At 46.6% G+C, this 12,251-nt stretch overlaps 1 protein-coding gene across 1 annotated transcript in view; it reads right to left on the reverse strand.

Annotated features, from left to right (window-relative positions):
• Sh3rf1 (SH3 domain containing ring finger 1) overlaps positions 1 to 12,251 on the reverse strand; it is a 164,633-nt gene that overhangs the window by 9,849 nt on the left and 142,533 nt on the right. The window contains exons 10-11 of the mRNA XM_075986855.1: positions 11,210 to 11,568; positions 1,987 to 2,339 (exon numbers count right to left, since the gene is read on the reverse strand). Of these exons, the coding sequence (XP_075842970.1) occupies positions 1,987 to 2,339; positions 11,210 to 11,568 (712 nt within the window). The remainder of the gene's footprint in view (positions 1 to 1,986; positions 2,340 to 11,209; positions 11,569 to 12,251) is intronic.

Here is a 12,251-nt window from a genome sequence, read left to right on the forward strand (position 1 = left end):
CAGAGCCTGCTGCTAGAAAGCGCTTTTTAAGAGGAAGAATAGGAATGCAGAAGCCGCCGAGATTGGGGACATCTGGCAACTGAAAAGGAATGCATAATGGGGGTGGCAATGAGGCAGCGGTGCCCAGCCAAGGCCTAGGGAGAATGTGGGCAGAGTGAGCCATCATTCCAAACAGTCACAACAGATCCCACAAAGGATGAGGGGGACAAAGTAAAGGGCCTCTGGGGCCCGAGGGAAACTGCAGAGCAAGGCCTGGAGGGAGTAGACAGGCTAACTAACTGGCCTAGCTCCAGGGACAGGAGGCGGTGCCCCTGGCCAGCAGCAGAACTCTGCGGGAGAGAGGCTGACGCCAGAAGCAAAGCTTGAGCGAAGCTGGGACTCAGTTTCAAAGCTTTCTGGAGAACACAATGGATAAGGAGAAACACAGAGGATGTGTGTGGCTGGGCGGCCGGGGGGGGGGGGCATTTTTAGGGTACTATGTCATTTCAAAACTGGCTTTATATCAGTCAGAACTACAGGAAATTTTTTACCTCTTGATGAAAATGCATAATAAAGTATACTTTATAAACATAGGTTGTTTGACATTTATTTCCCACTTTCATAGTTCACTTTTAATTGAAAATGGGCCACAAAATCATAAAGCTTCAATACAAATGTTTTATATGGTTCCAAATGAAATACAAAGGGAAAGTAAATCTAAGTGACTTTGTTATTATTATTTTTAAGATGTATGTGTATGTGTGTGGCTGTGTATGGGTGTGTACCCCTGAATGCTGGTACCCAAAGAGGCAAAAGAAGTCAATTGTTCTGGGGCTGGGGACTGAACTCGGGTCCTCTGCAGGAAAAGTGCATGCTGTTAACGACTGAGCCATCTCTCCAGCCTAAGCCCGTTTTAAATGATAATGTCTCACATAAAACTTCCAATCTCCCACACAAAGTCAGGCACAGTGGTGCCCACCAACTGTGCTAGCTCAGCGTGGCAGGCTGAGGTGGAAGCTGCTTGCATTCAGGAGTTTGAAACCAGTCAGGGCAACATGAGTTAAAGCTTCCACTACCAACTCTGTAACACAGAGCATGTCAACCAAGGAGAACACCTCTAAAAGCTAGAAATGCGCTTATCTTATAAAATTCGAGTCCGGGGGAATGAAGCGCACAGAAACAAAAAGAGGAGGCTTTAGTGCTTACATTATATGAAAACAGACCAGCAATTTGCATGCGCTGAATGACGTTCCTTTGGTAATGAGTAGCAGTTAACTCTCCAGTTTTTTATAATCCTGGTAGATATATATCTTATTAAGTATATTTTCTTCCCTACCACACGCCTAGACCCCCATGGCTGCATGAAACAGAATTCCCACTTGTCAGGGCTGTTCAAAGCCAGAATCACTAGCAGAATGTTTCTCATTGGGAGTGAACTAACTGAGAGAGCCATCTGAATCTACACTGTGTTCTTCTGGCTCAGGAGAAAGCAGAAAAAATTCTCTGGGTAGCAGGATGGTCCGGGCAGTGGTGTAAGCTCCTAAGAGACACAAAGGATTGCAGTGGTTCTCAACCTGTGGGTATCGACCTCTTTGGCAAAACCGCTACCTCTAACAATATTTACATTATGATTTATAACAGGAGCAAAATTACAGCTAGGAAGTAGCAATGAAAGTTTATAATTGGAGGTCACCACAACATGAGGAAGCATATTAAAGGGTCGCGACATTAGGAATGTTGAGCATCTCTGGATTAGACAGTGACTGGCAGATGTCATGGAGATACGAATCTGGAGCCAATAACTAGAAAGCAGGGGAAAGGCCGGCGTGTTAGAATTAATGAAGGAGATGAAGTGAATGGTTTGCTGTAGCGAGCAGAACAAGGAACACTGAGCTCGAATGTCATTACCAATTCGGCTTGAAATTTCAGGACGCTGTAGAAAATTATCTTCTAGATGAGAATAAAACGTCCAGCCTAGAGCTTGCTAGAGAGGAGGGGGGGACTCACCTTTCACAAACAACAGGCCTGGCCTCATTCATGATGGGACCCAGGGAGGAGCAGGCCTGCCGAGGTGGTGGGGCAATGGGCACAGCGGAGTCCAGGGAGCTCGCCTTGCGATGGAAAGCGTCCTGGGCTAGGGCTGCTGTCCCCGAGACCACTGGGCCATCTCCATCTGTGGAGCAGGAGGCGGCCCGGCCGTGACCGCCCCCTAGCGGCAACTCGGGGCCCACTGCTCCCTGCAGGGGCATGTCCGCTGCACCCAGCTCCACATCCAGGGTAGGTGAAGCTGGCGGGGAGACTCGGGGCTTGCGTTTGGTGGAAGCCCCAGAGAGGAGCTTCAGGAGACCTTTTTTTTCTTTCTGGAAAAAAAAAAAGAAACACGGATATTAGTTGAAGATCAGCAGCTGTGTTGCTCCTGTGATTTCCAGCACACTGTGTCGCTTTTTGATTACATCACATTTGCTCATTACCTCCTGGGCAGTCTTTGGGTGAAGTTAACCAGACCTTTTGTTACTATTTCTCCCTTTCTGCCTCTGTTTGGGTTGGACATTCTCTTGTTCATTACTCTCTTCTACTGGGGCAGCAAGATAAACAGATTAAAAAGATGTAAAACATTTTTTTAAACCAATTTGTATTTTACTTTGATGAACGTACAAGTAGCCAGTGAGATGATTCAGCGGGTAAAGGAGCTTGCCAAGTTGGAAGCTGGTCCATCCCCACACCCCATGTGGTCGAGAACCCAGAACTACTTGCTGCCCTCTGAGGCGCTGTGTCAGGTGAGCACACGAGCAGGCGCAGTAAACGCAGCCAGTGAAATAATCAAAATCAGATATCGCAGACTAAAGAGGAAGCTTCAGATTAGGAGTTGAACCTCTTGAAATGCTGCCTGTTCTGACTCTTGCTACGTGAGCCAGCGGTGTACTGAGTTACTGAAGCCTGACAACACTCGCGTCCACATCAACACGCTTGAGCCTTATCATCCTCCGGAACGGTGCCCCGGTCAGACTCAAGGGCTGGAGCACTTCTTACATGTCACCACCTTGATTAAACTCAAGCAGCCGCGGTGACAGAAGCCAAAGCATTTGCACCGTGAAAGCCCTTCCTTGATGGCAAACCCTGAAACCAGACCACCAAAGTCTGAGGACAGCCTCGGCACTACAGCGTCTTCATGCCTTTCTTCCTTTCTTTCTTTCTTTCTTTCTTTCTTTCTTTCTTTCTTTCTTTCTTTCTTTCTTTCCTTCCTTCCTTCCTTCCTTCCTTCTTTCCTTTTTCTTTCTTTCTTATTATCTTGCAAGCAAATGCACAAAGCCCCCACCCCACAACAGCCGCATTCTCTAAAGACCATACTCCGAATCTGTCTCTTGACACTTTCCTTTCTTTGCTCTCCAAAGAAAGCCAGATGTTGAGCTAACTACTTTATTTTCAGAATCTGCCACGACCCTTTCCAGTCACCAGGTTTAATACTGTCACTGTCAGATCTCTGAAATTGTTTTACCAAGATGTCAATGACGCAATTAAGTCCTCTGAATAGCAACACTGCCTGAAAATTACACTAGTTTGGCACAAGTGAACTAAAGCCCACTCACAGCAACACGGCGTGAGGGCTCAAAAGAAGGTGGAACACTGAGGAGTTCTTGGTACTCTGAGTCAGTCACACTCAATACAAATCCCCTTGGGGGATGAATCTACAGTAACACAATTCCACTAGAGACAGAATAGCAGAAAACAGGAGGAGCCCAGAGCAGCCACTTATCTGATGATGGGCAAAGATCCTGAGACATCACACACAGTCTCCAGTTAGAAACACGGTTCAGAGTGTGTGGCCCTTCAATGGGTTAGAAGCAGGAAAAGCAAAGTGTGTGTGTGTGGGGGGGGGCTGGGAGTGGGCACTAGAGTCATTTATCTCCGTGCCTTCTTGGCCTGGGCTACAGACGACAGAGTCAGTGGAGGGAGAGCCTTTTGCATTTCTCATCGGGTCTCATCTCATCTCGTTGGGTTTCGTTTCATTCTCTTATTGGACATCCCATTTTTCTGAAGATCAACCATGCACATTCCAGTAAATGACCCCCCCACATTTAGCTTGGGTGTAGTGACATTATCGTGCATACTGCTGAATCTCATGCATTGCCTGGGACAGGGTAGGGCACCCCTGAAGTGGAGAGGCCCAAGAAAATATTGCAAGAGAGTAAGATGAAAAGAAGAAATGGAGAACAGTAATGGAGCATCAGGGCAGGATGGTTTGGGTTTCCCAAATCCAGAGGAAATAAAACAATGGTCAGTGAAGCAGCTTGACTGCCAATTCTGTGACAACGCTACTTTGTGGGGACTCTGCACCGGGAAAGAGCAAGATGTCTGGTAGCTTCGCCTTCTAAGGTTGCCAGATGCAGGCAGCATCCAGCTATTCCTCTCGTGCTAATCCCCGGACCCCACAGATTGGCCGAGAGCATCAAATCTATTGATAAATGACAACCCCAGCAAGCCACAGCTAAAGATGCTACTTTAAGAGCTCAGATCTGGGCACTCAGAAGACTATCAGATAAGGGACTTGCTCTCGGGGAGCAGCTTCTAAAGTGATTAAGGAGAAAGATGACTTGGTTCATTGAAAATGATTAAACGCATTAAACACAGCTTGCTTTAATGACTTCTAAGGGATGCATTATCATCATCAACCAAGGCTGACTTCCCATGGAGCAGAAGGCAGAGGATTAGGGGCCGTGGAGGGGTGCAGAAGGTAGGGGGTGGGGGTGCCAATACAGGAAAGATGAGGAGCGGTGCTATTTATATTCCAGGGCTGTATTAGAAGAAAAATGTGCCACTTGAGAGAAATAACCCTGCAAGTCCAGACACTCTTACTAGCCAAGGGCACCTTTGTTTATTTCAAAATCCAACAGCACAAATGAAAATCATGGGAGAATTAATAGTCTGTTCTTTCGTAAAATGATCTAGAAGAAATAACGTTAGCCTATATGAAAAACGGGGCATATATTCTCTGAGGAACCTTGATAACTCATCTTCTGGGAGGTTTTCCTAGGAGCCATTCCCAGAATGAAATGATGTTTTAAGCATCATTTCAGAATTGATGTATCCTGTGTAAAAAAAAAAAAAAAAGAACTATCTGGATCCAAAACCAATCAGTTGACAACCAGAGTTACTTTGATATTCGAAATATTTTCCAGCAGGATTTGGTGATGCACTCCTAAGATCCCAGCTACTTGGAAGATCCCCAGTAGGAGGCTAGCCTGTTCAAACTGAGCCATAGGAAAATGGCTCAGTCAGTAAGGCACTGCTTACACAGGCAGGAGAATCTGAGAGCAGTCCTCAGAACTTCTGTAAGAAACCTGGGCCACTTGGTCTGGGAAGGTGAAGACAGTTGGCTCTCAGAAGCTGAGGGTCAACCTCGTCAATCATCAAGGTCTGTGCCGATAAGATCCAGAGATCTTATCTCAAAAATAAGAAAAGCAAGATGGATGTCTCTTGAGGACCAACACTGGAGACTGATGTCTGGCCTTCATCTTTACACACTAGCACACACACACACACCTGAACACACGTGCCAATGCATAGAAACTCATAGAACTCAATAAGGCACTTTCCTGACACGTGAGAAGTGTTGGGTGAATCCCTAACACACAGTGATGTGTGGGGTGGGGTGAGGCGGTGGAGGCGGGAGGCACAGACGAAACAGAGATCTGACCACTCATTTAATTCATACTACTAGATATGTAATAAAAGATGAATAGATTATAGGAAACATTAAATCTGGGCTCTTGCAGAAGCAAAATAATAAATGTTTTAAACAACTCAAAATTAACCACGTCTGCTCCCTTTCGTTCCTTCCTTGTTTCTTTTCCTCCCTCCCTCCCTCCCTCCCTCCCTCCCTCCCTCCCTCCCTCCCTCTCTCCTTCCGTCCCTCCTTCCCTTCCTTTCTTCCTTCCTTTCAAGGTACATAGAGAAATTACCAAGTCTTCCTGGGCACATAGATCAACAATACATACCATATTTTTTATACCAGTTTTCTAATATGCAAGACTCATGGTCCTCAGAATGGAAACTCAAAGAGAATTTAGCCATGTGGTTCCAAATAATCTTTCAGACTTCACGCAAAAATATGTCTGAGCGTCCAACATGAAGCTGGCAACGTGCTCAGCTCTGGGACAGTGATGTGTCTAGGACAGTTTGTGTCTGACAGCGACAAGGACAGCTGTCTAAGAGGCCGAGGCCTCTGCCTAAGAACCCAACGGGGGAAGGAATGAGTCTGGAGTGTAGTGGGGGACGTGGTGGAGCTTCTTGAAAAAGACTTCCCGAAATTCTAGGGATGATTAAACACCACCCATTTTAAGAGTCTTGTTAAATGCTATCAGGGGATTTCCATATTTAGTCTTCATGGAAACCTGATGAGGTAGGAATTAATTATTCCTGTTGCCTGAAGCTCTGAAAGCCTGCCTAAAATCACAATGCTAGCAAGGGGTGGAAATGAGAGTCTACTCTGCAGACCACTAAGAGCAAACAGTCTCTCTCTCTCTCTCTCTCTCTCTCTCTCTCTCTCTCTCTCTCTCTCTCTCTCTCACTCTCTCCCCCACCCCACCCCACAGCTCCCTGCTGAACTCTGTACAAGCAGGCACTCTGAAGACCAGGTCTGGATCCCAGCACTCAGAGAGAGCAGAGACGGTAGATGTGGCCATTTATAGATCCCGAAGAAAGTTCCATAACAAAGAACGCAGACGAGTTTGTTTTTGACAGCAAAACAGGCCTGGAAAGAATGGAAATCATCCGAACAAAGAAAACAGCCAGGAAAGAGAACAGAGGAGAAGACGAGAGGGACAGGATCTTCTATGTGAGGGTTACAGGAAAGGCCTTCAAACCTAAGTGTGGGTCAGGAATCCTGAGGTCTCTCTCAGGGACACAATCACAAGGATCCAGGGACTTGAAGAATCCGAGGCACTAAGGGGTGGCTCAGTTGGTGAGAGTTTTTGCTGTGTGGACAGGGGACCTAAGTTAGAAGCCTCAACACACAGGTTGGGAATGGCTGTGCATTGTCTCAGCACTGAAGGCTGAAGACAGCTGAAACCCAAGAAATAATAGTTACAAATAGAATCAGGAATTTATCCTCAAATAAAGTAAAAAATAAATCAAAGCTGGCCAGGGTTTTGGCCCCAGGACAAAATATGACATCTTGTTTCCTTGTGATTTTGGGGGCAGAGGACTCCCAGATAAATAACCAGTCAAAGGAATGGCCCCAGTTAAGGGAGTGCAAGTAGACCCGGAAGTACACATGAATGTGATTCACATGGCGGGGCACCGGTGGCAGCCCACTGATAACCTAGGTCCAGAGAGCTATACCCTCTCCCGGGCAGCAGGCATGCTAAGCCATCATTTAAGACACCTCCCGCACTGCCCTGGTGTTTGGTGTTGACACAGAGTGACAAGGAAGAGATGAACAGAGGGCAGATGCCACACTACAAACACTCAGAGTTCTGCCCAAGTCTCAACCAAACTTCCATCTCCATCTCCCGTTCTGACCCTTGACTCCCCTAGAGATCAACCCACAGAAAGCAACTGCAACTGGGGGTGGGGAACGACTTTTAAGAAGAAACCAGACAGGAAGAGAGGCAGAAATTTGGAGAACTTAGAAAAAAGTGTTCTCCAGAGAAGCTTGTGATAAAGTTGAAAAGAACCAATTTTAAAAGTTTAAAGAAAACACATGCATAGCCTGAAGTTCAAAAGGGAGATGGCTGGAAGAGGAACATGAAATTCTACAATTGCAAATTATCCTGAGATGAAAATAGAGACCTCTAAGAGGTCCTGGTGTGAGCCCCCAAGGTGTGGCATAATGGGCTCAAAATCTCTTAAAGGCCACATACAAAACGGCCAGCCACAAAGAGCATAGTGTGGCCCATAGCGATGCAAGGAGGCTTGAACTCCGAATGAATTTAAACTTTTCGAAATCCTAAGGAAAAAGAAAAACTAAAAGGCTATGTTAAGGTTACACTTGCAACAAAGGAACACAAGCCTCCTGTCTGGGGCGAACAGCGGCTCTTAGCTAGGAGGAAGAGAGGGGAGAGTAAGGTGCATGCCGGAAGAGAAGCACAAGCCTTGGCTTGGAGGAATGCAAGAGATCCGAACAGGTTCATCTCCACACACAGAGAAAATTAACTGCTGAGATAGAAACTAATTCGGGTGACTCTGGAATCAGGGTCAGTTCAAAAGGGAAAGATGGCTATGTTTGGCTCCAATTTTCAAAAAGAAGATGAGGAGTTACCAGAAGTTTTTTGTTTGTTTGTTTTGAGGGGCAGGGGGAGTCTCTGTGGTCGCCAGATGACACCAGGGAAATTGGTTTCTCCCCTTAGGGTTCTTAGTTTCATTAATAAAAGGATTTAAGAATTGGCTTAACAGATGCCCGAAGACAACTATATGAGAGATTAAAAGAAAACTAGGCAGATCGAATCAGGGAGTTGCAGCAGCTCCCTGGATGAGAGAAGGGGGAAAGCCAGGCCTCTGAGATAGTGGACTTGTAAGTCAGACACGCTGGACCCATAGCTACAAGACAAGGAGAAACGCTTTAGAGAAAGGGTAAGGCCGTCTGAAGAATCAGAGAGAGCATGCATGGAAAGAGAAGGAAGGAAGGAAGGAAGGAAGGAAGGAAGGAAGGAAGGAAGGAAGGAAGGAAGGAAGGAAGGAAGAAGTAGTACCTTTGAGAGTCAGAAAGGGTGACAAGACCCAGCCTAACCCCCTAGCAACCTCACTGCAGACTGTAGGGACTGCCCTGAGGGCAGGGATTCTAGGAAGGAAGAGTCCAGCATCTCACTAAAGGAACGATTATTCCATCTAACTCTTTATCATGACTTAAGGAGAGCCTGCCTTCCTAGCAGAGGTCCCTCCTTTCTGGGCTTGGCCCCTTGACCCACCCAGCTAGAAACTTAGGGCTCCAAGCAGGCTAAAGAGTCTATTTCTTGACCAGCAGGTTTTTCTAATGGGCCTTGATGGCTGCTCTAAGGCAAGTTGCAGACCATCTGGGCGATTCTTGGATGGCATTAAAGGAAAGGTTTATAAGCGCTGACAGGCGGAAATGAGACTCTAAGGAGGAGACCTTTCCAGAAGAGTTTACTACCAATAAACAACAGCAGACATGATAGGGCAACAGTTGGATCTCAGAGGGGCACCTGATGACATCTCTCGCGATATGACACAGCGGGCCAAGTGTGGCCACAGTCCTAAGCAGCCATGATTGTGTTAAGTGATGCTAATCATGGAATTACGGAATTAATGCCTCCAGAAGCGTCTACAGTGAATCTGGAGCAGGTTTAAGAAGGGAAAGTTGAAATCTATTTCAAGAGGAATACATAAGAACCTAAGAGAGTACAGTTTCAATTCTGGAAAACACTTCAGGGCACTGGGTAAGACAGTGATTTCTAAGGGTCTTAAGATGAAGGAAGGGCATGGGGAGATAGACGTATGCTTGATGAGCTTCCGCTAAGCTAAGAATTGACTGCAGTGGGCAAGAAAATCATCTGGAGATGGGCACTTGGAGTCACTGGTACATCCCAGAAGAGAGAGGGCAATGGCCATTTTTCACTGATGGGCAGTCAAAGGGATGACAATGTCGTACTCGAGTGACCACTGAAACGAATTCCTGCAAACTTTGGGGGAAAAGAAAAACCAGATCCTGAAATCCAGATGTTGCAGGAAGACCTCCCATGTCGACAAAGAGAGGGAGAACCTGCTTCCGGGTCTCTGTTTCTTGGCCTTCTACCTTCTGGAAGCCTCCTGCGTCCCATGGTGTGAATTGTAGTTACAATGTCATTCCACCTGTCTCTATCTCAAGTGCCCTGACCCACCTCTCCCCTTACAAGAACATTCCTGTATTGAACATTGGATCTATCCAAAAGTGCACATTTATTTCCATCTGCAAAGTCCTTTTTGCTAGTAAGGAAACAGTCAGAGTGGATCCTGGGACCAGGAAGAGGACATCTTCAAGGGCCATTATGAGGTTCACGGCAGGTACCTGTAAATGAATTCTATTAACAGGCCTAAGCGCCTCCGTCCTCAGTGACTGAATTCACTGTGCCCAAGTTGGAATTATTAAAACGCTTCTTTGAAAATCCCAAGTTGTACACGTCAGTTTGGGAGCAAGTCTAGCATGGTTAATTACAAACACTGAGCAGATACCGATCTTTTCTAAAGTTCATGTTAATAGTTAATTAAATATTAACTTGTCAGCAGGCTATAAAGTTTATTTCCTTATAAAGTTCTATTTACAGGCTCTTCGAGCCGCTTAAGTAGAGCAACGTACATTACCACTGAGCCAGGTGGCCCAGAGCCCTGCTCCAGAGCTTTATGGGAAATGCAAGGAATTCTGAGCGAGAAGGCAAAGCTGAGGCACAACAACCATCCGGACTTGATCCACGACTAAGGACGAAGCACTATCAATTTTATTCTCTTGCTTCAACTCCCTGTCTCCCACAACCACAGAGGAATCTTTCAAAAACGGTTTCCCATTGTATTTATTTGAAGCCAAGTCCCAAAGGAGAGATTACTTCCACATTTCCCCCTATCTCACAAGGAACCCTGCTGACTTACGGTTAAAAGTACTATAACTACAATACATTTGCAAATAACTTTAAAAATGTTTAAATTTATTTTTAGTTGTGTGTGCGTACTTGTGCACAGAAGTGCAATGCCAAGAGAGGCCAGAAAAGAGTATCAGATCCCCACAACGGGCAGCTGCCAACTGCCTGCTGGGAGCATTGGGAACTGAACTTGGGTCCTATGTAAGCGTAGCCATGCTCTTCCGCTGCGAACTGCTGCACCACCTCTCCGGGTCTGCAAATAATAGTTTCGATGGACAGTTTCCAACCTCTCATCGATTAAAACACTTTTAAATAAGGAGTTGTCAACAGGCAAGAACACGGAACATGAAAATCTGAGGACAACAGAATGACGGGAGAGTGAGCGGAAGAGGAGAAATTCCTCCTCGAGGCAGCAGGCTGCAGGCTGAGACTGACTAACTCCTGCTCACTGTGGTCTCCCTAGTACCCAACAGGTTGCCTGGCAACTTGAGGGTATTGAAATGTTGAGAAGGACAAGGTCTATCTATAAGGTTGGGGTAGGAGCCGGGTTTCCGCACTGCTGTATTCTTGGCACATGAACTTGCCCATGGAAAGTCGAAGGATCCGTCCATTGGCGAGAAACTGCGTGACCTAACAGAACAGAGAAAGAGGGACTCTCTCACCTTACTGTCCTTGTCTGGTTTCACAGCTGAACTGTTCCCGCACGCTGCTGCAACACTGTCGGGAGACGTGGGGAGTCCAGGGAGGACGGTCACTGTCCGACCACTGGGCTCGGTCTCCAAAGCGGCAGCAGTCATGTTTGGGGAGGCTAGAGAGGCACCCGCAGCGCAGGCCAGGGAAGCATTGGTCCGATTGATGCCGATAGCAGCAACGTGGGCAGCAGAACCCGCCATGGGAGGCAGGGGTTGAGAGGCCAGGGAATGGTGGGGCAGGCCCACGGATGCAGGACCGAGGCAGGCGGCATTCTGGACCTGGATGGGTGTCACTGCTGCTGTGGGGCGCTCCTGGTTATGTGCTGCAACTGATGGGAGACAGAAGGGAACACAGAAAAGGACAATGGCCTAATAAGCACCATTAACCAAAACGTGAGTCATTTCACTGTGTCGACTGTAATGAGAGGCAGCTACGGCCATTTATTGCCATAAAGAGTGGATGTGAAATAGCTTAGCACACTTAGGTCTCAGCTGGATCCCTAGATAATACTTTCCTTCCAGGTGAGCGGTTGAGACTGTTGAGGACTTAGGAGATACGTCATCACCATCCCCAAGGCCCTTCAGTTATGAACATCATTCTCAGCAGCATGAGACACCGAGCCAGTTTCCGATGGCTCTCCATGGCAACAAACTAAACACTAATCTTAAGTGCTTGCCTTATTACACATTCTCCCTCCCTCTCTCTCTCTCTTTTTATTTACTAGCCATTTTTCTGTATGTCCTTTCTGAAGGAATTCACGTGTACTTAGTTTACTCCACTATTGTGACCCAAGACTCTTGGGAGATTTTCAATGCTATGGAACTGAGAATGGCACTCGGATGCCCATCGAGTCGAAAATAGACTTGTGACTAAGTTCATCAGAAATAACCAGCACATGGCTTAGCAGAGAATCACACAGCAGTCACATGGCTGGGAACCGTGAGATTGGAGACAAGATATTGAGCACAAAAGTCCTGTTTCAGGGGCCACATGATTTGCATTCTTAGAGTC

This window comes from Microtus pennsylvanicus, chromosome 9 (assembly GCF_037038515.1).
Source record: "Microtus pennsylvanicus isolate mMicPen1 chromosome 9, mMicPen1.hap1, whole genome shotgun sequence".
NCBI classification, from domain to species: domain Eukaryota; kingdom Metazoa; phylum Chordata; class Mammalia; order Rodentia; family Cricetidae; genus Microtus; species Microtus pennsylvanicus.